The sequence below is a fragment of the Myotis brandtii genome, unplaced genomic scaffold (genome assembly GCF_000412655.1).
Source record: "Myotis brandtii unplaced genomic scaffold, ASM41265v1 scaffold384, whole genome shotgun sequence".
Lineage (NCBI taxonomy): Eukaryota > Metazoa > Chordata > Mammalia > Chiroptera > Vespertilionidae > Myotis > Myotis brandtii.
Window position 1 is genome coordinate 2,663,129 of NW_005364745.1, and position 27,603 is coordinate 2,690,731.

Genomic DNA, 27,603 nt, shown 5'->3' on the forward strand with positions numbered 1-27,603 from the left:
CCGAAGAGAACCATGATTCTGACTTCCCTCACCATGGATGAGTTCTGCCTGTTTTTGAACTTAGAAACAGAAGTATACAGTATACGTTTTGCTTCTCATTTTGCTTATATATTTGGAAGATTCTTTTCTGTTGTGTGATGTGTACTAGTATTCTTTTTCATTTCTATAAAATATTCCATTTTATGAATATATCATAGTCTATCCTACCCAGCCAAACTTCTTAAATGAATTGTCTGATTTAGTGCCTCCATTTGCTCACTGCTTGCTCTTTCCTCAATTCACTGAGCTCTTTTATGCCCCCACTTTTCTACTCACACACACATTTCTTAATTTTCCTGACCTCTCAACAGTATTTGATTCTGTTGTTTTCTCTCCACTTTAAAACGTGCTTCTCCTGGTTTCTGCACCATACATACTCCTTGGTTTTCTTTCATGTCTTTCTGCTGTTCTGGCTGAGTCTCCTTTGCTGGCCTCCCCTCTTCTTGCCTTTCTACCTCTCCTTTAAAACTAGGTATTGCTCAGGGGTCAGCTTTGGTCCTTTGCTCCTCAGTCTCCATACTCGCCCTTCCAGAACTCATGTACTGATGTTACTTTAGTACCGTTGATATGGTGAGGACTCTGAATCTATTTGTATTTCTAATCCTGGCTCCTGAATTAAGAAGCTAGATAGCCAACTACTTCCTGTGCAGCTCCTTGGGGATGTGTCCTAGGAACTTCAAAGTCAGTGTATTGACAACGAGTCTTCTCCCCTCCTTTTCTTTACCACACAAATAGTTCTAATTTTGTTCCTCTTAAGTGCATTCTGCATGTTGAAGCTTTATCAGTCTTTAGGAAACTAAATTTGATCATGTCTCCTTTCGGTTCAAGAAAATGGTTACTCTTTACTCTTTGGATGTAGTCCAAGCTCTTCATAAAGGCTTTCAAGCCTTTGTATTAGACTCATCATAAATCACTCACTGTTATATCTTCTGCTGGTTACTGTAGCCTCCGTTGTTGCCAGGAATGTGCTCTGTTCTCCCCCATATTTAATATTACAAAAATATTCAAGTTTGTTTGGTATTAATAATTACTCAAAATCATATTTGTGAAAAGAACTATACACTAAAATTAAGATTCACATATTTCTGGTATTTGAAATTACAAAGACATATCAAGTGTTTTTAATCATATATTTTCCAACTGTCTAGGATTCTCTTACCTTTTATGCAGTCATATGCAAGATCAGGAGGGTTCTCCATCACGGGAAAGATCAAAACCGCACTGATTGAGAATGCGATCTATTATGGCACCTACTTGCTGATTTTTGGAGCATTTCTAATTTATGTAGCTGTAAACCCACACTTGCACTTAGAATGGTAAGAAACATTGTTTCTGTGTGTATTTCCATTTTATAAAATTTTTATCTCATATTTGTAGGTGAAAACACATTTCATCAAGAAACATAACACATTATGTGCTTTATAGATTCCTCAAAAAGAATATCTGAATAATCCATGTTACTAAGAAGAAAAATATGGAATAACATCCACTATTAGTTGAGGATTTGAAAGTCTAATTTTTTCATATAAAATGTTAGCCATCCTTTAGGGTAATTGTTCTCTGAAAAACTATTTAACACTAGTTAGTTTCATTCTACTGTTTTGTTGGAAAATTTATCACAGCTGTCTGCTTCTGTCCTCTTAGGAACCAGCTTCAGACGATTGGGATCGCTGCTGCTAACACATGGGGTCTATTTCTTCTTGTGTTATTGTTGGGGTATGGCTTGGTGGAAATCCCTCGGTCATACTGGAATGGAGCAAAAAGAGGTTATCTACTGATGAAAACGTATTTTAAGGCAGCCAAATTGATGACAGAGAAAGCAGATGCAGAAGAGACTTTAGAAGATGTCATGGAGGTAAGAAGTCTAAACCTTGCAATCCACAGCACGCTGCATCTCCTTTTGGATACACAGTTAGTTTGTTGTTCTTGTTGTTAGCACACGGATGGACGTTAGACTTAAATTTTGTTCTTTATTTTTAAAAATATATTTTCATTGATTTCAGAGAGGAAAGGAGAGGGAGAGATAGAAACATCAATGATGAGAGAGAATCATTGACCGGCTGCCTCCTGCACGCCCTCTACTGGAGATTGAGCCCACAACCTGGGCATGTGCCCTGATAGGGAATCAAACCATGACCTCCTGGTTCATAGGTTGACACTCAGCCACTGAGCCATGCCAGCCAGGCCTCTGACCCCTACTCTTAGCCACTGCATTCATTGCCTCTTTTCTCTTTGAGCACATTATTCCTAAGCTCTTGCAATGCTCTTTTCTCCACTCCCTTCAGCTAATTCCTACTTCATTCTCCATTAGGATACTAACTATCTAGCGTTGGAGAACTGTACAGTCCTTTATATTATACTGGAGGCCCGATGCACGAAATTCGTGCAAGAGTAGGCCTTCCTTCCCCCGGCTGCCGGCAGGCACCCTTTATCGGAAGGTCATCCGGAAGGTGTGCGGTCTAATTAGTGTATTATGCTTTTATTATTATAGATGGTGAATGTGATGTGAATTATACAAAGGAAATGCTCTAGTATAGAGAGGTCTCACTTCTGAATAGTGATCAGAGGAGGCGTGAAATATGAGCTGGGCCAGGAAGGATGGGTAGAATATTCTATAACTGGCAGCATCCTGGTCAGATATCAGGAGGTTTTAAAACCACATTAATTGAGCATAAGGTTTGTGTTGGAAAGATAAAGCTTGTAAGGTTTGAAAAACACGTTGTTGCCAAGTAGCGGGGCCTTGACTGTCACACTGAAAAGTCCAGACCATATTTTGAAAGCAGCGAGGAATCGTTGCACCTCGCAAGCAGGGAGGAGACATGATCCTGTGGTATAGGGTGGTCAGTCTGGTGGAGGTGTGCAGAGTAGAGCATGGAACAAGAATATGAATACGTGCAGTGTACTTGGAGGGAAAGCACACTGGTTTGAATACATGTTATAACAGACCACAAAGTTCAGTCACCTATTTTTTTATAATTAGTGATTATATTTTTCAGCTACCTATAAAATCTTCCAAATGCAGTTTTATAAAGACCAGTTTAGTGTTTTTATGTTTCTCTCTGAAGTGAATGAATACTACATCCGTGTGTGTATTATTCTCTTTGAAGCATTAATAAAATTTATAAGCCATGTCAAACTATTCAAAGGGTATTTGCTACCTGGCCAAAGAAGTCACTTCTACCTTTTGTCATTTTTCAAGGAAGTGGATTTGGGAGAGGGAAAAATAGTTACTTATTTCTGCTGAAAATTGCCTGTTAGCCTGACTTCATACATGTTGTCTGGCCTGCGTAGTAAAGAATCGATTAGGCACAATAATGACAGAGCTCAAAGTTATGTTATTTTATGTGAAGAAAATAAGCTAATATTTCAAATACCTTCCACACTTTGTAAAAACTATAAACTTTTGAAGGAAACTTACTTCTGTAACAAATATAGCAAATATCCATAGTTAGCTGTTTCAGTACTTATTTTGGTTTAATATGATGAAAGAATGTAAAGGAAATATGTAATATTTCAGATGTAAATATATAACTAGTTCATATTCAAGTTTTACTAACAAGTCAAGAAAACTTTAAGGCAGTGTAGTAATGAAAAATTGTAAAAACCCAAGTCTCATCTCATTACCCCTGTGTTTAACCCTTACTCATTGATTTCAAAATAAAGTGTCATTGAGGACACCAGAAGTGCTTTGCTGGAGTCACTCTTCAGCCGGCCCAGTGCTTCTCAGGCCCTCACTCTTCCTGTCCCCGAGGCCACACTGGACTCCTGGTTCCTTGAAACTGCTCCTTTCTGCTTCAAGACCTCCGTACATGCTGTCCCTCTGTGTGGAATATCCTTGCCCCTTCCTTTGATGGGCTGACTCCTACTCATGCTTCTTATGTAATAATCAGTCCATCATAAATTATACAGCAGTCTCCTCACCATTCCTATTTGAATAATGCGTTTTCAAGCTCCTTAAGCTTGACAGGAGCAGTGTCCTTCGATACAGATTATTCATAGGGTCTGCATGTGTAAAGTTTTGATGGGTGTTTCTAAATTACCTCCCACATTTTACTGTGTATAGGGGGGCTGGTTTCCCCACATTTTTTTATGATTTTGTGAGAAAATCATTCTCATTTTAAAATTCATAATTGTTTTTAGTGAGCTTGAATATCTTTTCCGGCATTTATCAGCCTATTGCATTTCTTCTGCAATCTTCCATTTTCCTGTTGATTTGCAAGAGCTCTCCCTGTATTAATGATAGTAACTTTTTGTCATATAAGTCACAAATATTTTTTCATAACTTTATATGCCAGATGGTTTTCCTGCTTCCAGTATTGTATCCGTTAAGGCCATTCTCTACCCAGCAATCAGAATGTTCTTTTTAATTTTCTGGTTGGTTCTTCCTTGATTCCCAGCCTTTGTACATGCTGTTTATTCTATCTAGAACAGTGGTTCCAACTTTTACAAAATGTTATTAAAATTATAGAATATTATGATTCTCTTAGAACTATTGGTTCTAAAGATTCCTTTCCCTAACCCCTTTATGCCTTTCATACTCATAAAATTGCTTATTTAATTATTTTATCACTAGACTCTGATCTTAGTCAAACAGCTATGACGCCATGTCTTCCCACCCCACTCTCTGGTGTGGGATGTGGTGACCTTACACATTGCACAGTGCTGGCCTGTAGTGTGCTCTTGATAGACAGACATGGGGTGAAACATGAGCTGTGTGCTCTCCCACTGGAAAGGAGTGGGTGCTTTGTGACATCGGGACCTGTTCTGCTGCCTCTGGTTTCTTCACTGTATTTTAGATAATGAGATAATTAAGTTGATAAGCAAGGTAAAGGAGCATAGAGTCCTATTCTTTCAGGGCTGCAAAGTTTGTTTGATCCTTCTTGACTTTTTTATGATGTTTATCCATCTTTGTGTGCCAAGTAAGAAAATGATAAGAGAGTAAACCTAGAAGATAATAGGAAGTGTGAGGATATACAGAGAACTATTATACTGGGTGGAGCAAAAGTAGGTTTACAGGTGTGAGTATGTGAAACAGTTTTTGTATTATTATTAATTAATTATTGTATTAAACTCACAGCTGAAATCTACTTTTGCCCCACTTCGTATAACTTTGTATGTATTTTTACTTGTGTTCTTAAGAACTTTTATTCAGTGCGTGGAGCTTCATGTAAATGCTAAATACTTTGAGTTGAAGTTAAACTTATGAGAATATATATATTTATATGGTACCTAGAGCATTCTGATTTGAAACAGCCAATGTATAAAAATGGAAATATTTTCATTTTTCCTCACTATTTGTACAGGAGGTTCGTAAAGTGAGTGAAAGCATCAAGTATAACCACCCATTGAGAAAATGTGTTGACACAATACTTAAAAAGGTAATTAATCATATAGGCATCTATTTTCCTTTGAAATAAAACTTTTTATAATAAAAACATCAGGAAAGTATGAAAACAGCCTATGACTGAAGTCTTTGCAACTGCTTTTCATTTTCATGGAAATACTGACCATAAATCAGTAGTAATGTGTACATAGAATTTGTTCCTTTGCATTACAAGTTTAACATTAATTATTTGCAATGTTTTGCTTTGAAATGTGGAATAGAGGTTACATTTAGTAATGTATGACAAACAACTGCTGTAGCACAGTGATGAAGTGTCATTGAATGTGGTCACTAAAGGCATATCTCTTGTAAGAAAATAAGTGAGGGTCTTAATAATCTGTTTTGATCAGCTTCCTAAAAGAAATGACATTAGGAGATATTTAACATGATATTTATATAAGAAGCCACACAATTAAGATTTTACTGTATTGTTATTGCACTAAGAGTACTCATGTACTTTCAAAAATGATTATTCAACAGGTAAGTTCCCCAAATATCTTCTCTACAGCTACAGAACCACTGAACTATCTCTTTTCCTATACGTTAAATTTATTATACTGAGTATTAGCTAGTGTTCTGTTGGCTAAGATACTAGTCATGAAAATCAATTCTCTAATCATTTCTCTCATATTTGATACTTTTTGGGACCTATTCAGAGAAGTTAACTAACTTGTCCAAAGTTCGTATAGATAATAGATGACTAATAGCAGAGCAGATAACTCTAAAGCATGTATTTTTTTCTCTCTACCATTCTTTTCAAAAATTCAACATCTTGGATTTGTTATGATTTTTCTTCGTTATTTAGCTGGGAAAATAACTGATAGTTTCATTAGGTGCTTACCTAGAAAGATCCTTTTAAATACTAGGTGCTTCATGTAGGCAATGTTCCTCTGTCTTACTCATCCCCAGCTAGTTTTTCTGAGCACAAAGATTAATATTAATAGAGGTAAGAATAAACTCAGTACATCTTTTTTTTTTTTTTTAAGAGAGAGAGAGAGAGAAACAATAATGTGAGAGAGAAACATTGATCAGTTGCTTCCTGTATGCACCCCGACTGGAGATCGAACCTGCAGTCTAGGTATATGCCCTGACTGGGAAGTGAACCCACAGCCTTTTGGTGTATGGGACAACACTCCAACCAGCTGAGCCACTGTCCAGGGCTCAATGCATCTTTTAAAACATTTTCAAAAAAATATTATCAACAAAACCTCCAACTATTTAGAGATGACAATAAAGGAAGATATTTTTGAGAAAATTAAAATTAGAAATGCCTCAGAATAAAAGATTTTTAATAAAAATAAAATTTTTATCTTTTTGCAAATAAGATTTTAAAAAATCTACTTGTTCCCTTTAGTGCCCTACAGAGTATCAGGAAAAAATGGGTAGGAACATGGATGATTATGAAGATTTTGATGAAAAGCATAATACCTATCCAAGTGAAAAAAGTCTGGTGAAATTACATAAACAGGTAACTTTATTAATTAAAGCTATATTACTTAATGATATTTCAGTCAGACTTATAATTACTGCCCACAGAAAATAAGGGAGAATTATTCACTGAACATAACTGTTGCCTATACTACCGAACATTAACTTCCTTGGCCCCATCCAGGAAATGCCACTAGCACTTCCCATTGTTGTAACAACAAAAACATGCTCCTTAACGGGGAGTTGAACACCGTTGGATCAGAACACTGACAGATATACCCCTATTCCCTCTCTTAGGTTATTTATTCAGTTCAGAGGCACCGTCGAACTCAAGTACAATGGCAGATCCTTCTGGAACAAGCATTTTATCTAGAAGATGTAGCAAAAAATGAAACTAGTGCTACTCATCAGTTTGTTCACACCTTTCAATCGCCAGAACCTGAAAATAGATTTGTCCAGTATTTTTATAGTCCTGCAGTTGGTATGTAATTTGATATAAATTTCAAAGTTTAATGATAATTTTTCTGAAGAAAAAATGTATATATTTTCACCACTGTGAAGTGGAATTATATTTGTATTATTTGACTTACGCCAAGTGGTAATATTATGTATCTGGTAAACTTTCCCCCCAAAGAAAACTATTTTACTTTTCATTTGACATATAATCTATCATTTTGCACTGTTACTTCACAGACAACCAAAATTCTAGCAAAAATATGTGTGCTATATCAAGCATATTTTGTATATATAATATATACTTAATTAGAATTCTAAGTAATTTCACATCACAAACTTGGGTCACTCCTTCAATCTTGACATACTACAAAAAATATTTCTGTAAGAAGTACTCTTTGATTATTTACATTTATTAATCTATTTTCAAAACCTATACTCAATAAGCATAATTATTCTATCCTCCTTTATGATTATTTATGACACTTTCTTCAGTGTTATGGAGTTTAATATGAAGAATTTAATGAAAATACCAGTGTCATGGTATTAAAACTTCTGTTTACCTTAGGTATTCAAATAGATGCTTATGTTCACTTGATTCTCTTTTGTATGTTTGATTTTCAGTATGAACACATAATGGTGGTCATAAGAAATCTCTCAGACATCTTCTTCAATGAGGATCTTTCCTAATTAAATGAGGGAATGATGTGACACTTGTTTTCATTCATTTGACAAATATTTGAACTCATATATGCTATGTATTGTTGGGCGCTTGATATATATCAAATGAATTGAAAAGATAAAAATTTCTGCCCTTGTGGAATGAGAAAAACAGTCAATATACACATAAAGATATAAATACAATGCTGAGTAGGTGGTTGGCTATAGAAATCAGGGTTCAGAGCAGAAGTCTGGTCTGAAAATATAAATGAGAGGGTCAGTAATGGGTAGGTGGGCCATGGGTGGGGATAAATCAGTGAAGAAGTGATGGGATAGAGAAGAGATAGTCTGAGGCCCAAGCCTGAGGCATTCCAGACTTCAGGCATCGGGTTCATGATGAGGAGCCCACAGAACAGACTAGAAACGAAGTGGCCGATGAGATTGGAAAACTAAGACAGTGAAGTCTTTTGAGGAAAAGGGTATATAAATCACCTCTTCAAATGTTGCAGGTAGGTCGAGTATCATGAATACTAAGACTTGCCCATTGCATTTCAGAGAGGTGAGGTCGGGTAGGGGTATAAAAAGCCAGATGGGAGTTTAAAAAAAAATAAAAAGGAGAGCAGGTAGGAACAGTAAGAATAGAAAACTCTCATAAAAGGGAATAGAAACAAGAGGTAGTAGCCAAGGGAGGATGGCAGGGTCAAGAGATATTATAGACGCCATTTGTGAATGGCATCTAAGGGAATTGAGGAGACAGAAGAGAATGGTGGGGCAGTGTTCATGTGCAGGGGAGATGAAATGGAAACAGTGAGCAATAAAGAGAAGGGCCTTAGGAGGTAAGGCACAGATATACCTGAGCAGATGAGAAGATGTAACGGTGGAACCTGGGGGGGACTTCTTTGGCCAGCTTCTATTTTGCCAGTGAAGTTCTGGGAGTAAGAGATTTTGGAGGAAAGAAGAGAAGGTACAGAATAGTTGCTTAGGAGACTGTGCATGGAGAAAATGGGTGGATTGCAGTAGGCTAGCCAGGCAGGTTCCAGGGTCCACTTGAAGCTGGTGATTAAGAATTTAAAGTGAGGCGAGCCAACAAAGTTGTGTGACTTCCTCCTTCAGTGACCTGCTCCACAGGTGCCGGCTCAGGGTAGCCACGGGGTTGGTAGCCAGGGCATGGCCTAGTTCAGCAAGTATAAGGAAGTAAGAGGAAGCAAAAGGATTGGGACATTGGGAATGGTTCGCCTCAAAGACTGGAGTCTGAGCTGATAAAGAAAGCAATAAAGGACATCAGGTGTTAAGTGGCAATGAAAAGGTGATGGAATAAATGGACTGTTGGTCCAGGCAGAGACAGTCAATAGAGTTGGAATACTAGATGAAGGTGTTGCTTGGACATAGGGATGCTGTAATGAGATTACAAGGGAGGGTTGGGGTTATTGGCAGTCAGAGGCTTGGAGAATGAGCAGTTGATGTAGGGTGGAGGACAGAATCATTGGAGGAGAGGAGGTGAAGGAAGTGGAAGACCAGAGTTTTGAAGGGAGTATCGCCCTTGTGGCTGTGGAAATCACCAGGAATTAATTATGCTGGGAACGGGGTGAAAAGATCTAGAGTGAGCCAGGAACTCAACGTGCAATGAATGAAGTGAAATGCAGCCTTTTCAGTTTTGTGAGCTTTCTTCTTCTTCTTTTTTTAACTTTTATTTTTACCTAAAGGCAGATTTAACAAAAAGTTACCAGAATATTAACAAAGAATTTCCATATACCCTTCACCCAGATTCTCCACTTGCTAACATTTGACCATAATTATTTTCTTTTCTCTTTCTCTCTGTGTATATATTTTTCCTTAATCTTTTCAAAGTTGAATCCAGACATGATGCCTTTTAACCCAGAAATGTTTCTGTGTGTATTTTTTTTTTATTTATAAATAAAGACATTTTCTTACATAACCAAGTACAATGGTCAAAATCAGGTTGGGCATTGTAGTCAGTTGTCTTGTCTCTCCGTCTCCTTTACTCAGGAGCAGGTTCCGTCTGTGTTTTGTGACATGGATGTGTTTGAGAACACAGGCCAGTTTTGTTTTTTCCAGTCCCTGGGTTTGAGTTTGAAGTTTTCTCATGAGTAGATGTGGTTCTGTAATTTTGGCAGGAACACTGCAGCAGTGATACTGTCTTCTCATTGTGCTTCGTAGCAGGAGGCACCTGAGATGTTGGTCCCATTATTGGTGATCATTCGGTTGGGTGGTGTCTGCCTGCTTCCTCCACTGTAAAACTACTGTTTTCTTCTCTGCAATTGTGTATCTTATATGGAGATATTTTGAAACAATGCAAATACCCCATTACTCCTTTATGGTTTCTGTAATAATTTTCTTCTTTTCTCTTCCAGAGTGGTACTGGGAGTGTCTTTTGCGACCATGGTTTTACAGAATACTGGCTGTGGTTTTGTCTGTCTTCTCTGTGATTGTCGTGTGGTCAGAGTGCACGTTCTTTAGCACGACACCTGTCTTATCCCTCTTTGCAGTCTTCATACAGCTGGCTGAAAAAACATACAATTATATTTATATCGAGGTCAGTTTGTATCTGCTATTAATAATTGTCCATTCATAGTATAACCCTTAACTGTAGTATCTTTTCTCCATATATTTCTTCTAGCAATAATGCAAATAGTGAAGTTATTAATTTACATTTCCAAAAAAAAAGCTTCATCAATTTACCCAGACTATAAAAACTAAGAACTGTATCTCAGGACAGATGACAAGATAAAAACTAGTGCAAAATACCCTTTTGGGAATACTTGCATTCTTTTTATGCCAGCGAAGCCACATAGCTTATAGTGTCATGTGAGGGAGTTGCCCAGGGAATGGGAGAGCAGGCTCACTTCAGGAGGTGGATTTGAAATTTAGGGATAAAATGTGAAAATGGTTGAGATGTAGAATTTTTCACATACTTTCGTTTTATTAAATAGCTAAAAAATAATCTGTTCCAGTAGCCCTAGCTGGTTTGGCTCAAGTGGATAGAGCGTTGGCCTGCGGACTGAAAGGTCCCTAGTTCGATTTCCGGTTGGGGCACGTGCCTGGATTGCATGCTCGATCCCCAGTAGGGGGTGTGCAGGAGGCAGCCGATGAGTGATTCTCTCTCATCATTGATATTTTATCTCTCTCCCTCTCTCTTTCTGTAATCAATAAAAATATATTTTAAAAAATTTGTTACAGTATTTAAATTTTAGAATGTCAAATGTTAGCCAGAAATAAAGGATAAGGCTGTGCAGGGTATACAGTCCATTGTCTTAATCTGTTTTTGTTTTTTGTTTTCAGATTGCTTGCTTCCTTTCCATCTTCTTCCTAAGTATCTGTGTTTATTCTACTGTGTTCAGGATTCGTGTGTTTAACTATTACTACTTGGCTTCACATCACCAGACTGATGCTTACAGCCTTCTTTTCAGTGGCATGTAAGTAGATTGTATTTAGAAACAAGGGAAATGTCCTTATGGCATACATCCTTATTGAGTTCTCTTTTATTTCTTGTTTATGGGTTTTCCACTAACATCTGTATTTCTCTGAGCTAATTGATTAAGTTTAAATATTAATTAGATATTTGTTGATTGCTAGCTAAATACTGCTTGAAGGTTCAGGTTAAAATGGGGATGTTAGATTAGGATGAAACAGAAAGACATAGTGAACCTGGATTTACCAATTAGAGATTGCATAAGTAGATTAGTAAAATATAGGAACATGAGTTTAGAGACTAAATCAGACCTAGGGGGTATTCTGAGATTCAGTGGCCTCAAACTGAAGTGTAGAGGACTGAGAAAACCAACAGGAATAATTTTTGCCAAGAAATTTAGCAAGAGTTTTGAGAGAGAACTTTAGCTTGGGCTAGGTTGCACAATCTATTATTCGTCCATGTTGTTAAATTAGTTATATTGGATATTCTTAAGGGCTGGACTAGGCAGGTTTGCAGAGGAATCAATAACGAAAGTATCTCTAAGACTTTTTTGTTAACCTTTTTTACCCAAATAATTACAAATTCATAGGAACTTGCAAATGTAATACAAAGAGTTCCCCTATCAACCTTCCCTCAGTTTTCCCCAGTGGGGACGCTTTCTATAGCTGTTCTACAATATCAGAACCAGGAAATTTACATTTATACATTACTATTAACTAGACATCAGACCTTATTCAATTCTCACTATTTTTATCCTTTATTTGTGTGTGTTTGTGTAGATTCCTATAACCACAACTACAGGGTGACCCCCCCCCAATAAAAGTATATACATTTTAACAGCTGATAGCTCAATTTTGAAAATAAAATGTATTTTAATAAACACTGCCTTTATAATTCTGAAAGTGTGTGTATACATTTTTGGGGACACTATATTTTATCACGACATTCCTCATATTACCTCTCTTTTTTTCAATTACAGTTGACATTCAATATTATTCTGTATTAGTTTTAGATTTATAGCACACTGGTTAGATAATCATGTACTCTACAGAGCAGTCCCCCTGATATTACAAGTACAACCTGGCCCCCACATGTACTTATTACAACATTGACCACATTCCCCATCGCTGTGACTATTCTGTAACTATCAACCTGTACTTCTTAATCCCTTCACTCTCTCTCCCTTCATTTTCCTCTCTCCTCTCTTCAACTCTGTAGTTCTATAAGGTTCTCTTTTTATCTGAACAGCTTGAACTCTAACAGTTCTTTATACCTAAGTTGCCAGAGTGGCGTACTTTGATACAGCTTCAGATCTTTCATATATGAGCACGTTCACCTTCATATATGAGCATGTTACCGTCCTCGTCATGCTGCTGAGATGGCACAGATGGTAGACTTGGAAGAGGTGCATCCAAAGGCACTTCACCAGTTCTTGCGATAAAGCAGCGGCAAACACCACCAAAGTGGGCAGCCTGAGACTGGAGTTTTGCCTTGTAGGTGTTGATATTCTTAAGGAAGATGTGATTAATAGTATGTTCAGAATATCTCCAAGTAAGTAAGGGAGTTTCACTTTAATAATTCAAAAGATATATAATACAGATAGATGAAAGTAATAGTTACAATGATCTGAAATGTTCTCAATACATTTCAATATAATATAAAATGTATTTTGCTGCTTTATTTTTACATATTCTGTTTATAAATGCTTATTGCAGGTTATTTTGCCGTTTGACTCCTCCTTTATGTCTTAATTTCTTGGGGTTGACCCATATGGATTCCTCCATCTCTCACCAGAATACGCAACCAACTGCTTATACATCTGTAAGTATGGCCAGCAAGCAGAGTTCTTTAGATTCATTGTCTATATGGGATGTTATTATTGATAAAATTTTTAATTCAGAAAAGTTCTAAAGCATTATTTGGATCTTTTTAAAATAACTAAAACTGTCTTTTAAATGTTATATATATAATTACTAGTGACTGGATGAAAGTGACTTTGCTTTCTTTTATTATAAAAAAGTGTTTTCTGGTTTACATAGATCATCTAGCTCAGGGGTGGGCAAACTTTTTGACTCGAGGGCCATAATGGATTCTTAAACTGGACCGGAGGGCCGGAACAAAAGCATGGATGGAGTGTTTGTGTGAACTAATATAAATTCAAAGTAAAAATCATTACATAAAAGGGTACGGTCTTTTTTTTTTTTTTTTAGTTTTATTCATTTCAAACGGGCGGATCCGGCCCGTGGGCCGTAGTTTGCCCACCGCTGATCTAGCTGATAGTATTAATAGACTTGACCTATAATAATAGTGACTTCTATATCTCTAGTCTTAATGTATATGATAATGTTCAGTAATGCTTATAAAATATTAACTTTCTTTAGAGGAAAACCTTTTTTTTTTTAAAATATATTTTATTGAATTTTTACAGAGAGGAAGGGAGAGGGATAGAGAGTTAGAAACATCAATGCGAGAGAAACATCGATCAGCTGCCTCCTGCACACTCCCTACTGGGGATATGCCCGCAACCAAAGTACATGCCCTTGACCAGAATCGAACCTGGAACCCTTGAGTCCGCAGGCCAACGCTCTATCCACTGAGCCAATTAGAGCTAGAGGAAAACCTTTTTACGTAAGCAAATTAAGATATAATCAGCACATAACTTTGTATTAGATTAAGTTGTACAGCATCATGGTTTGAAATATACATATATTGAGAAATGATTATACAGTCAATTTAGTTAACATTCATCACCTCAGTAACAATTTCTTTTCTTGTGATAAGAATTTAAAAATCAGTTCATTTAGTGCTTTATTTATACTTTTTCAAAAGCCCGTATTTATTTATATAACTGGCTATGTGTGAATTCTCTAATGACGGAAAAAATAAAATATCAGGGGGACTACTCTGTACTAATTTAACTCATCTTTTTCTACTTTTTTCTTTCTTTTCAGATTATGGGTTCCATGAAAGTTTTATCCTTTATTGCAGATGGATTCTATATATATTATCCTATGCTGGTAGTACTTCTCTGCATTGCTACTTATTTTAGGTAAGAAACTTAACATCGTTTCTTTTCCCACATACTCTTAGCCTTATCTGGGTATCCTTTCTTCTTACAACTCTTTTAAATATTTATTGCTTGGGTTCTGGTTGTTGTTTGTTTTATTGTGGCTTTGGGGGTGTTGGGGATAGTTTAAAGGGATTGCTTGAGTGATAAAGTAAGGCTTTTTCTCTGAAGATATTTTCAGGAAAAGAGAGGTAGAGTTATTCATTACAAATACTTAGGCTACAAAGCGATAGGATTAATTACAGAGTGTTAACTTGAAGCCCTGGCCTTCGGCACTGACAGCCAAGTATCCTATATAATAAAAGCCCAGCGACCATAATGGCAGAATGACCTCTGGAACAGTCACTATGAGGTGCACTCTCCACCTCTTGGTCCCTTTCCCCGGCTGGCAGGCTCCCATCGCCCAATGGTGAATGGGGACTCGGGGGTGAGTGGCGGGGGATGTGGGTGGCGCCAGGCCAAGGCCACTGCCCCACAGGTCACCCCACACACAGAGGGCGACCCACAGCGGGGGCAGGACTGGCAAGTGGGCGGAACAGCCAACCTTTTGGCCTCTCCCCCTGGTCAGCAGGCTCCCATCGCTGATGGTGAACGGAGAACCGGGGTGGGTGGCAGCGGGGGGCAGGGCTGGCTGCCAGCAGCCGGGCAAGATGGCCCTGATCATAGGCTAGGCCTAGGGACCGTACCCGCGCACAATTTTGTACACCAGCCCTCTAGTCTATATATATAAAAGGCTAATATGCTAAGGGTCCGTCCGGGTAATGACATCATGTAGCAACGCCCGGCTTCCTCTCCCTAGCGACTAGCCTCCTTGTAGTTTCTTCAGCCCAGGAACATGACTTGCTTTATAGCCAGGTGGAAACATTTCACACTTTAACCAAATGTCTGTGAAGCATTTTCCCGTGCCTCATCTCATTTGATCCTCACAGAAGTCCTGGAGTAGGTAGATAGGAGAGTCGGTGGAATCCTATTTTCTTTTCATTAGCTGGAAAACGGAGAGTCAAAGTAAGAAATGGTGGGCCTTGAAAATGACTTCAGGTTTTCTCACTGCACAGAATATAGTCAAACACTACTGGAGTTAAATATTTTACCCTTTGTTCTCCCTGCATGATCTACAATAATAATCTTCTTCCTGTTGATATTTACTGCTGTGTTGCTGACAGTTACCTGAAAGAGAAGTTGGAGTGCTTCACTGAGCTGGAAAGTTTAGCTAAATCAGAAAGCAGGTCTAATTAAAGCAAGTTTCTTCTATATCTATAAAAGGCTAAGTTGAGTCGTGCATGTGTGATACATATAAAGCTCTCGCTGGCGCCAATTGCACATGTGTGTTTCCATCTGTCATTGTCGATTGTGAATTTGGTTGACACTTCTATTATAGAGAAAGGGTGAATAGCAATATTAAAATATTTCTTCTAATTAATTTACTTTCAATGTGCATGAATTCGTGCACCGGGCCATTAGTAGCTTATAAAACACCCCATGCTCGGCTTAGGGCTTTCCCCATAATCATTCCTGGGTTTCTAGATGCTTCAGATCATAGCCAGCCCAGAAGGTCAAATGAAGAGTGACTGCAATCAGGCAGCACGTGTAAGGCTGGGAAGTACACGGGCTGCTCTTTTCATAGGACTAGCAGAATTGATAGACTCTTAGAGGTAAGACTCAAAAGGACTCAAAGGACAGGTGTGCTTGGCTTCTAGCACTGTCTGCTCTGCTTCCACATGTCAGGTGCCCTCCTCCTGTACTCTGTCTACCCTCTTCACTGCTCCATGACATACCACAAGTGCTGCTTTTTAAAAAATGTTTGATTGATGTTAATCAGTTTGCTTTTCTAACAAAAATAAGTTGCATCCCATGACTTTTTACTTAAATCTTCCAATACCATTATAAGGTTATTACAGATAATATGTATGAACTCACATTAGGATAATGAGTAAATAGACAATATTGTGTGAAATAAGTTGTCTATTGGATTTTTAAAAACACCTATATTGTACCTTTCCATAATTTAAAATAACAGTTAATACGAACTGATAATAAATCTATTGTTTTGAGTTTTTGCTGTTAGGTAGAAAAGACTTAGGTTTATACTGTGAAAAGCATGTATTAAGGAAGAAAACAGTCATCCTTTGGCTGTCCAGAACTAAGTTGATTATATGCTTAGTCACTTAAAAAGTTTCTAAAACTATTAATGGAACATTAGAGCTTGTGATGTACAAATTATTTCTTCTCATGTTAGTAGCTGTTTTTGTAAGAGTAGCCTCTCTTCTTACCTTATTAGGTTATGATATGTATCAAGTAATAGATGGGTGGGATAGTGCTTTTTCAACTATAAAATTTTAAATATAAGGAATCAGTAGTATTGAAGTTGCTGTTTGAATATAAGAAAATAATAAATTGCTTTTATATTATAGTTATTGTTTAGCATCCTTTTATAATACTTTTCTTAACATATGCTAATGGCCCAACTGGCTTTGTTTTCTTAAGAAATCTGGGTATGTGGCATACCCTAGTCAGTAGACTACTGGACATATAAGCTCCTTAGAAAGGGAAGTAAGTACTTCTTAAAGACAAATGAAACTTTATGTAACTTGTTGTGATAATAATAAAATATAGGCTTCTTTGAGGGTGACAACACTAAAAAATAGCTTATCTAAACAGTTACACTGTGAAATAATGAAAAAATCTCTCTTTTTTTATATTAGTTTGGGAACTCGTTGTTTGAATCTACTTGGTTTCCAGCAGTTCATGGGAGATAATGATATGACCTCAGACTTAGTTGATGAAGGAAAAGAATTAATCAGGCGAGGTAAGATTTGTCTTTTTAGCCCTGGCTGGTTTGGCTCAATGGATGGAGTGTCAGCCTTCGGACTGAGGGTTCCCAGGTTCGATTCCAGCCAAGGGTACATTCCTGGGTTGCGGGATCGATCCCCAGTGGGGGGTGTGCAGGAGGCAGCCAATTGATGATTTTCTCTCATCATAGATGTTTCTCTCTTCCTCTCTCCTTTCCTCTCTAAAATCAATAAAATATATTTTTAAAAAAGAAAAAAAAGATTTGTCTTTTTAAATAAATGGAGGAAAAGTGCAAGACTCCAAATACAGAATTAGAATTAATGTTTGTTAATTTATAATATTCTCTCTTGGGAAATAGCAAATTAATATTTTTAGCTAAAAACCTATATAAAGTCTTCATAGTAAAAATAACTAGAAAACATAAATGATTTCTCATCTGTCTTTAGGAAATTTTGCAATAGAAATCATGTAGTATGTCTGCAGCTAAAAAATGCCCATGTGCAGTGTTCGAGTCATTTTTAGGTTTGCTTTGAGACAGATATGCAAGTACATCTGTAAAGCTTATTAATTTAAAAAATTATCAGCTTAAGACTGAATAGGAATCATTCCGTCCAAGGGTGGTTTTTAGAATGTGGTGGGTGATCGTTACCAGCCTGTTAGAATATATGACCCTCTACTAGAATCTAATCTCAAAACTGAATGCATCAAGTTCCCTGATGTTCAAGGGATGGTAGGATAGGAAAAAAGGAAAAGTAAAACTTACGTTTTCGGACAGTGGTACTCTCCCTACTTGGGTCTGGGCTTTTATGTGATCATTAGTTGAATGTAAGCCAAAATTGGTTGCGGCTCTAAAATAAGCTGGGGTAGCCTTCCATGCTCTCACAGGAAGGGGTGTCTAGGTAATGTAATAGCTCTGTTGCTTTTTGCATTAATTAGACCGCATCTGGAGGATCATATCCAGTCCCGGGTAAGACTTTCAAGAGTAAGAATGGTAAATCAGAGGTATTTAGAGGACAGAATTAAGAGTCTGTAAAGCATATCTTATGGGAAAAAGAAAAACAACAAGCAACCACTGGATATATAGCCATCTATATATATAGAAGCTATATATATATGCCAAGTGACTGGAATGCTGCAACGACTGGTTGCTTTGCCTGTGGCCCCTCCCCCTGGCCAGCCCTGCCCCTCATGGGATTCCCCCCCTCCTGTGGCCCCTTCCCCCAGCCGGCCCAGCCCCAATCGGCCCCAATTGGGGCAGGCCGGCCGGACCCCACCCATGCACAAATTCTAGTAAGAAAATAAGATTAAAGACTCTTATGTAGAAAGAAGTATGAACTTAATTTAGAAGATAGGACATAAAGAAAAGAGAAGTTACAGAGGAGCAAATTTCCAGTCACCATGGAGAAGAACTTTTTCTCACTGAAACTGGACAGCCTAAAGAGCCATCTCCAGCAAGAGTAGAGAAGGTGCTCTCTGTGGAGTTAGGTGATCTCTAAGGCCCTTTCCATCATAACCTTTTACCTTTGACTTTGTAGCAATTTAAAGGAAATTGGTCATAACCTGATACCTTTACTTAGTTACTCTGCATCTAATTAAGTCATGTTATACCAAATTTGAAATTACTTTTCTTCTCTAGAGAAGAGAAAAAGGCAAAGGCAAGAAGAAGGTGAAAACCGAAGAAGAGTAAGTACAGTACTTATTAAATTGCTGTAACCTAAACATTGATGTGAAATATCAAAAAAAAATCATACTGATTTAGAATAATTGGCTAGAGACCAGAGAATAGTTAGGAAAGACGTGAGATACATTTTTAAAGAAAGGTAATTTTACTAGTTTTAGATATACATGCTAGGTGCCCTGTCAGACATGTTTTAACAAGTTATCAGTGATAAATTCATGTCCAACATCTAGCAGTGTCTTGAATAAGGTAGGTGCTCAGTAAATAATTTTTTATTAAATGAATGAATACATTCATGCAGTCTTACTATGAAAGTAACTTTGATCGATTTAAAATTATACATTTCATAATACGACACTAATTTTATCCATCTCTATTTTTTCTTCAGTCTTCTGTTTGCTGAGGCTAATTAGCCTCTTCCTAGAGAGTGAAAAGGCAAAAAATGAGAAAATCTAGTCCCAATCATGACAGATTTTCAGCACGTAGGTGTGCTGAGCTGGAGAGGTGAAGGCACGGAGACATGCTGTTGTCTTCACCTGCTGAGTGTGTGTTGTGAGAAAGGAGACTTGTGCTTTATTTCGGAGTCATGACTAGAACCAAGGAGTGGAAGTTACTGGAGATGGAGTTCACTTCTGAGAATTTCCATGTTTACCAGGAGTGATCATACATAGACATCTCATGTCACCTAGAAAGAGGGCCGAAAAGCATCTGCATGGCTACTTTAGAATGAAACCCTGCACTGCATGGGAGGTTGAATTAGGTGACCTCTCATGTCTCTTTCAAGTCTAAGGATTTAAAGAGTAGATTCCTAGTTACTATGGTTTTAGTGACGTTCAAACCACACACAATGCCATGTGAGTCATTATCTAATTATCTTTGCTTACAACTCTAATTTTGCTATCAAACATGTTTAGAGGCTCTAAATTCATGGTTAATTCAGGGGGAAGAAAATTTTATTAACATATCATTAGTTATTAGGAGTTCTCATAACTTCTACATTGTCAAGATAAGTTTATTGTAGGTGTAATATTATTTTGACATTTTAGATAGAAGAATTAAATAACAATAATCATAGCTAGCAAATTCATTTGTAAAAGTTAAGTTTGGAAAGTATTAAAATCATGTAGAGATAACAAAAATTATTGACCTATGATTTTTAAAGGCACTATGCTAGTTATACTGATTATGTGATGAATTTCTTATGAAAATAATTAAATTATATTTTCTGCCTGTGAGTTCTTTTGTTATATATTCATCTGTGTTTCTTCCCTAGGAATGGAAAGAACGATATGGACACAATAGAGAAGATTCCACTAGAAACAGAAATGTTCATGTTGACCCAAAAGAGTCAAATTTTTCAGAAATGAGTACGACCCGATGTGAGTAGTTTATTGTCTGTGTGTTTTTTTCTTGTTCTTGCCTGCGTAGACTGAGGACGGTGACATCTGTTCAGAAATGCGCTTCTGCAGTGACTTTCTGCTTCCATCCCCTAGTGTATCGGAGGGAGGGAACCTCAAATGTGCATTCTGGTAGGAGGAGGGGACATCTGGAATATAGATGAGCAGTTGTAATTGTACTACCCTAAATAACAGTACTTATCCCAGGCATAGTCTAGGCCAGCCGTGGGCAAACTACAGCCCGCGGGCCGGATCCGGCCCGTTTGAAATGAATAAAACTAAAAAAAAAAAAAGACCGTACCCTTTTATGTAATAATGTTTACTTTGAATTTATATTAGTTCACACAAACACTCCATCCATGCTTTTGTTCCGGCCCTCCGGTCCAGTTTAAGAACCCATTGTGGCCCTCGAGTCAAAAAGTTTGCCCACTCTAGGCAGATACAGATTTCCATTATTTACCTAGATGTTTTTTTGTTTGTTTTTATTTTCAAAATATTTTTTATTGATTTCAGAGAGGAAGGAAGAGGGAAAAGATAGAAACATCAATGATGAGAGAGAATCATTGATTGGCTGCCTCCTGCACACCCCACACTAGGAATCAAGCCCACAACCCAGGCATGTGCCCTGACTGGGAATCGAACCATGACCTCCTGGTTCATAGGTTGATGCTCAACCACTGAGCCAGACAGCCAGGCTAGATGTTTTTCTTTTCTTTTTTATTAGTAGACTTAAGCCTCAATTCAGTCATCTGTAATAATAATAAAAGCATAATATGCTAATTAGACCAACCATCTCTCTGGACAAAGCCATGGCGGGCGGGGGCCGAGGCCCTAGCACAAATTTTGTGCATCAGGCCTCTAGTGTTTATAATAGTTGACTGGCTTATATATGTCGGGCACTTTCCCAGGTGCTCACAATGTATTGAGGGACTGATGCCAGGCCAGAGACAATTGTCAGTGGGTTGAGTCAAGAAACCTCCCTACCTCCTTAATCCTACCATCTGCCCCTAGAAAGGTGGCGGGAGGCCTGTGTGTGTGCAGAACCAGCACCGTTTTTAAGGGAGATGCTGAGGGAACTCAGCTCAGGTGGTGGGAGTAATTCTCTATTGAGAAAGGATTTCTGTGATAAAGAAGTACTTAACTGAGTGTTCACAAATGAATAGTACTCTAGCCAGGTAAAGGTGCAGAAGGACTAATGAGGGACAGGAGAGAACCTTTGGGGAAATGCAAGTTTTTCTCTGATTAGAGCCTAAGTATGAGGAGCCTGACAAGAGGGGAGGCTACAGAGATATTGGGACCCTAATGAGCAGAGACCCTGGAGATAAAGAGGAAAGGATGGATTTGAAGGACACTTAGGGTAGAAGGAAGAGGGAAGAGCTAAAGTTTAGTTAAAGCTAGGAATAGAGGGAGGATTTTACAAAAAGATTTGGAAGCTTGCCTACCATGGAATAGGAGTCAGCAGTGCAAGGATCTGAGAGTGTGGGAGAATGGTTAAGAGGTTAAGGTGATGAGTTAGAGAGACCCCGGCATGTGGTAGGCAACCAGTATTTGCTGAATGAATGAGAGAAAAGATGACGGGTTGAGTCCAAGATGACAAAAATGAAAGATATGATAAAAAAGAACTCTATGGTAGCTCTTGGGCTGCTCAGAGCTACACTGTGACAGTTTAGATTGTTAGTGAAGAAAACCCATTCAGTATGCAGGACAGAGAGTTAGCGCTCAAGGGTCCGTGCCGACCAGGATGGAACCAGTAGTCGCATGTGACTGTCGAGGATTTGCAGTGTGGCTGGTGCTCCATGATGAATGATAATATTTTGGATATATTTGGTTAAATAAAATATATTAAAATTAATTTCCCCTGTTTCATTTTACTTCTTTAATGTAGCTACTAGAATAATTAAAAGCCAATATGGGGCTGGCATTTCATTTTGGTTGGACATTGCTGTCCTATTGGGGAAAAGATTCAGGCCTTTCTTTTTTTTCTTCTTTTTTTATTGAATTTACTGGGGTGACATTAGTTAATAAAATTACATAGTTCAGGCCTTTCTTAAAGAGCTGGAGTTGAGTGTGTTTTTACCACCCCAAGTCAAGTAACACATAGTACAATATAAGATGATGCATTATAGAATTGTATACCTGAAACCTGTATAATTTTATTAACCAATGTTACCCCAGTAAATTCAATAAAAAAAAAAAGCTGGAGTTGAGTATGCCTTAAAGAAAATTTTAGCCAAGAAATGAGATGTAGCAGCCCCTGTAAAACCAACTGTAAAACCAACTGAAACTTGATTTGATTATGAGTAATTTTACTGTTATGATACAATTGTTAAATATTAACTCCTTCATAGTAATTAAGTCTTTGCACTGTAGCTGCTTTTGAGCTTAGACTAGCGATAAGGGTGAATTTTTCCTTGTTTTCTATCATATCATTTATCACTTTAATCTGATTATAAGGAACCATGTAGTTACCATTTTCTAATACTGTTTTCACAATCAAAATCAAGATCTTTTATAATCTTGACTTTTCTTTCTGTGAGTTCATAGACTGTGACCCATAAAGACAATAGAAAAATAAACATATTCTTTTTTCTTCTTTTGCAGCAGCATCTAAATATACGAGGGCCAATAATAGGACTGAAAGGGATCGAATAGAACTCCTACAAGATGTAGAACCTTTGGATTTTAATGCAGAAGCGTTTACTGATGATCCTCTTGAATCTGAATCAGGAAGGTAAGGTCTAGCTGTGTCATGTTGGCTCCAGCATGCCGCTGAAATCTTAGTAACATACTGGCCTGATGAGATAAATAAACATAAGGAAAATGTTCATCTTTACTACTAAAAAAAGCATGTTCATTCCGTCCAGTGTTGCTCAGTGGTTGAGAGTTGACCTATGAAGCAGGAGGTCATGGTTTGATTCCCGGTCAACATGCCCAGGGTTGTGAGCTTGATCCCCAGTACAGGGCATGCAGGAGGCAGCTGATCAATGATCAACATCATTTTTACCTCTCCCCCTCTCCTTTCCTCTCTGAAATCAATAAAGATAGATATTTTTAAAATATATCTTTATTGATTTTTTTACAGAGAGGAAGGGAGAGGGATAGAGAGTTAGAAACATTGATGAGAGAGAAACATTGATTGGCTGCCTCCTGCACACCCCCCACTGGGGATGTGCCCACAACCAAGGTACATGCACTCAACTGGAATCAAACCCGGGACCCTTCAGTCCGCCGGCCGACGCTCTGTCCACTGAGCCAAACAGGTTAGGGCAATAAAAATATTTTTAAAAGCATATTAAGCAAACTTTGATGCCTTTTTACACTTTCTAATGTTTTTCTATTTTTAAAATTATAGCATCCAGTGATGATAACTGAAATCTTAATAAACTGCTAATGACATTACACATTGATAGTAAGAGTCTTAACAATGTCTATTTCTGACAATCTCAGTTATGAAATTTATCATATTTAACAACAGCCTCCTCGCTATGACTGGGTGTTAGACACTATTCTAAGCACTTTTACAATTATATTGTATTTTATGGTGTAAATCCAATTGGATTTGTACCTAGAGAGGCTCAGTAACTTACCCAGCATCACACAGCTTGTAAATGGCAAAGTCAGGTATTCAAACCCCAGGACTCTGGCTACAGACTCTGTGCTTTCAGCCATGATACTATGTGGAAATAGATAAAAACAAAGTATCATATGCATGAAGATACTCTATTTACATTTAACATTCAAGAGTGGTTATTAAATGCTTTAAGTTCCACAATGTGTTTTACATCTCTCCACCCCTTTCCTTTTATATCTCTCAGCCTGTGATTCATGCATTCTAGGCTCTAAACAGGTAGTTATTAATTGATTTATAACTAAGTAAATCCCTTTGGGATAATATCCTTGGAAAATAGGTTTCTACTTTCAGCTACTGAATAGATATTACAGTGCTTACAAATTATGTAGCCACTTCCTTTGAATGTGTCCTTGTTTCTCTCTCCTCTATTATTTTGATCTCAGATCATATTTTTATCCACCTTTCAGGTATCAGCCTGGTGGACGATACCTATCGATGTCTCGCAGCAGAATATTTGATGATGTTTAAAGTCTGAAAGAATTCATGGAATAACTAACCCAAGCCAATCAGTTCAGTCTTTATGAATATCTGTATACCCTAAAATGTACACTGTACTCTCAGTGATAAACAAAAGACACTGAAAATCAGTCACATCTTAGTAATAGTTCATGCTCCATTGAATAGAGTATCATCTTTTCTAATAGAATTTATTACATACCATTCCTGAAGTGTCTGCCTTAGTTTGGAGTACAGTTAATTCATGGAGGGATTTAATTCATGATAAAGATCAGTATGTGTTGAGAACATGTAGTTCAATTTGTTTCATATTATTTTTTTCAGGAAAGTTGATTTAAAGCTCCAAGGAAGCCATAAGTCAAACTATAATATTATACCACTTTATTTTGATTAACATTTTTGCTATTTCTAAAGAATATGTTAATCTTGTATTTCCCAAAGAATTGAAGACCATGATAACCATATTTACAAAACCCATGTTGTAAAACAAGGCTTGTTTACCAGACATAAGTAGGTGTAAAAAGTTCTTTTCCAGCTCTGTATGCGTGTTGGTGAGGTCTTTGCATGTACAGTTCAGACTAGACTTCAGCGACAGTGCTGGTGTCTGCAGCACGTGTGTGATAACTGGGCGAAGTGTAACTCTTAGTCTTTGGTAGTAACTGGAAGCTGCCAGTGCTTTGTTATGCCTTGTAAAAGATGTTCATTTCAGAGAGAAGTGTCCACCTTTCTCATTGAGCATGTTGATTTAAGTCTTGATTATTCCGTTTAAGGAGAATCATACACATAATGGTAAATAGTGTTGTTGTTTTTTAATAACCAAAGAGTCCCACAGAATTCTCTAATATTTAAAGGTGCGTATTTATGCTTTTTGAAAAAGAATATCTGGTTATTCAAAGGCAAAAAGTGAATCCATTTTCTGTTATTACTACTAATAACACTTAAATTGTGGTTTATAGCAAACAGAAAACTACAGGCATACCTTGGAGATATTGTGGATTCGGTTCCAGACCACAGCAATAAAGTGAGTCTAATGTTTTTGCTGGTGGAGGGTATTGCCTTTAATTTGTAAAAAAAATAAAACAAAAAAACAACAACACCCCAAACTGTAACATCTCTAGGATGCAATAAGGCATGGCACAATAAAATGAGTTATGTTTATATATTAGAATGGAAATCCTATCTAATAAAGAGGGAATATGCTAATTGACCCTCATGCCGTCGCAAAGATGGTGGTGCCCACAGCCAATAAGGAGGGAATATGTTAATTGACTGCCCTCCCCTCAAAGATGGTGGCGCCCACAGCCACAAGTTGGCAGTGCCCAGTCCCCTCAGCCCCCCAGCCACCCAGGGCCATCCGAGGCTCAGGTAACCAGGACCGGCCGAGGCTTGCGCTGCCGGCAGTGGCAGCTGCAGAGGTGTGATGGGGCATTGCCTTCCCCTGATCACCAGGTGGCCTCCTGCCTCTGAGGGCTCCCGGACCGTGAGAGGGGTCAGGCCGGGCTGAGGAACCTCCACTCCAGTACATGAATTTTCATGCACTGGACCTCTAGTATGTAATAACTTGTTGGTTTAAACATGCTAATTATTTTTAATTGATTTTTTAACCTTTGTGGTTAAGTCAGAGTTAGGTGTTATATTTTAAATCATCACATTACTCACTGAATATAAAGGAGCAAAACATGTTTACAGAGAGGTTTTTATGTCCCTGAAATGTTCGCACATCTTCGAGGACCCATGCTCAGGTTCACCCAGTGGTGACTGTACTTGAACTTGCCCACGCAGTCTCAGTTACAAACCTCTTGTCCAAGGGAACTTGTCCCGTGCTCACATTCACTCTTAAGCATTCCAGTTTGAAGATGAATTATATAGTCACTCTAACAATATGATTATATGTTTCTTGAAAGTAATCCTTCCTGAATCATAATTTTTTATTTTAATTTTCCTCTTTACGTAGTGTTTTCATGTGAATTTGTAAAGACACAGTTCTATGCAGATACTGAAAGTATGTCATCCTATTTATCTAATTTTCTTCAATTTTTATGATTTTTTGAGATTAGCTGCCCTTTAACATAATTATCAATGGATAAATTTTACTCTCAGTCGAAGGTCATATAGAGTGTCCATTTGAGATCACACATACACAGCCTTTTATTGTGAAGTGTGGTTAGAGCAAAATTGGCCAGGAGCAGAGATAATTTAATACTGCTTGTGATTTCATGATTGACCATGGAATACCTTGGGCAAGTCATGTAACCTTTTGCTGCTTCAGTTTCTTCATTTGCAAAATGAAGATGATACTTGCTATTTATCGACTGATCTACCTCACAAAGCTATTGTGAGGGTATTGAGTTGATGTTGATATGGTGGAGTTTAAAAAGAAAACAAAATCAGTCGTTCGCTGTCCTGTTTTTCCTAGTCTATTTGAAGGTGTTGGATGGGAAATGATCACCCCACAAAAGGATCCAGTTTCTTATTATTACAAAGAACCCCACAAGTTCCCTAAGTGGAAACTTTTGGGAAATTCACCAAAAGTCCTCTGAAAATAGTACTGTTTTATTATTTAGTTTTAGGGTTTCTTTGGAATATTTCTCTTAAGTATAATGTTGTTTCTTGTCAGGTTTTGTCATAAAACTCAGATGTGATTGTAGAAGCTGAAGCAGAAAACGAGAAGAAATTATCCAGTTACTTTTATAACTTACAGTTACCTAAGATAAATTGATAGGAAAATGTAAAGGAATGTACTACTTTCCTTTATTATTAATTTTTTATTATTTGAATAATCAAAGTATTACACTTCATGAACAATAGATCCCTTTATGACTTCTGAGTTATTTTCCCAATAATTTTGGTTACATCATCCAGAGTACTCAACTTTTGAAGCAGAATTTATCTGATAAGATTTTATATATGATCAGTTAGGAAGGTTACCTGGTAAATTTGAGTTCAGAAAGTAATGATTTAATCTCTGAAGACAGTTTATTGCTGGGGGACTAAGTAAGCCACCTTGTATAAAAATCTGTAGTAAGTACAAGAGAGTTCTTTTTTGAGAAGCTTATTAAAATGTAATGGCATCTACTGTAAAACATTACTACTAAGTTAATATACTTTACACGCAAAGTACTTTTCTTGAAGAGTTACTTCTGGCAATTACCTCTTGAAGTCAGATGTCTTTCTTACATAATAATAGATAT

General features: G+C 37.4%; 1 protein-coding gene across 2 annotated transcripts in view; it reads left to right on the forward strand.

The window, feature by feature from the left end:
* Positions 1–25,508, forward strand: part of LMBRD2 (LMBR1 domain containing 2) — a 39,244-nt gene extending 13,736 nt beyond the window's left edge. Inside the window, exons 5-18 of one of the 2 annotated variants that reach the window (XM_005872590.2) lie at positions 1,188–1,355; positions 1,684–1,894; positions 5,343–5,417; positions 6,777–6,890; positions 7,148–7,331; positions 10,336–10,517; positions 11,264–11,397; positions 13,109–13,214; positions 14,345–14,442; positions 17,163–17,266; positions 18,887–18,933; positions 20,202–20,307; positions 22,927–23,056; positions 24,364–25,508. In XM_005872590.2, the coding sequence (XP_005872652.1) occupies positions 1,188–1,355; positions 1,684–1,894; positions 5,343–5,417; positions 6,777–6,890; positions 7,148–7,331; positions 10,336–10,517; positions 11,264–11,397; positions 13,109–13,214; positions 14,345–14,442; positions 17,163–17,266; positions 18,887–18,933; positions 20,202–20,307; positions 22,927–23,056; positions 24,364–24,424 (1,720 nt within the window). In that variant the 3' untranslated portion in view covers positions 24,425–25,508. The remainder of the gene's footprint in view (positions 1–1,187; positions 1,356–1,683; positions 1,895–5,342; positions 5,418–6,776; positions 6,891–7,147; positions 7,332–10,335; positions 10,518–11,263; positions 11,398–13,108; positions 13,215–14,344; positions 14,443–17,162; positions 17,267–18,886; positions 18,934–20,201; positions 20,308–22,926; positions 23,057–24,363) is intronic. The other variant, XM_005872591.2, reaches the window with a different exon arrangement.
* The last annotated feature ends 2,095 nt before the right edge of the window (positions 25,509–27,603 follow it).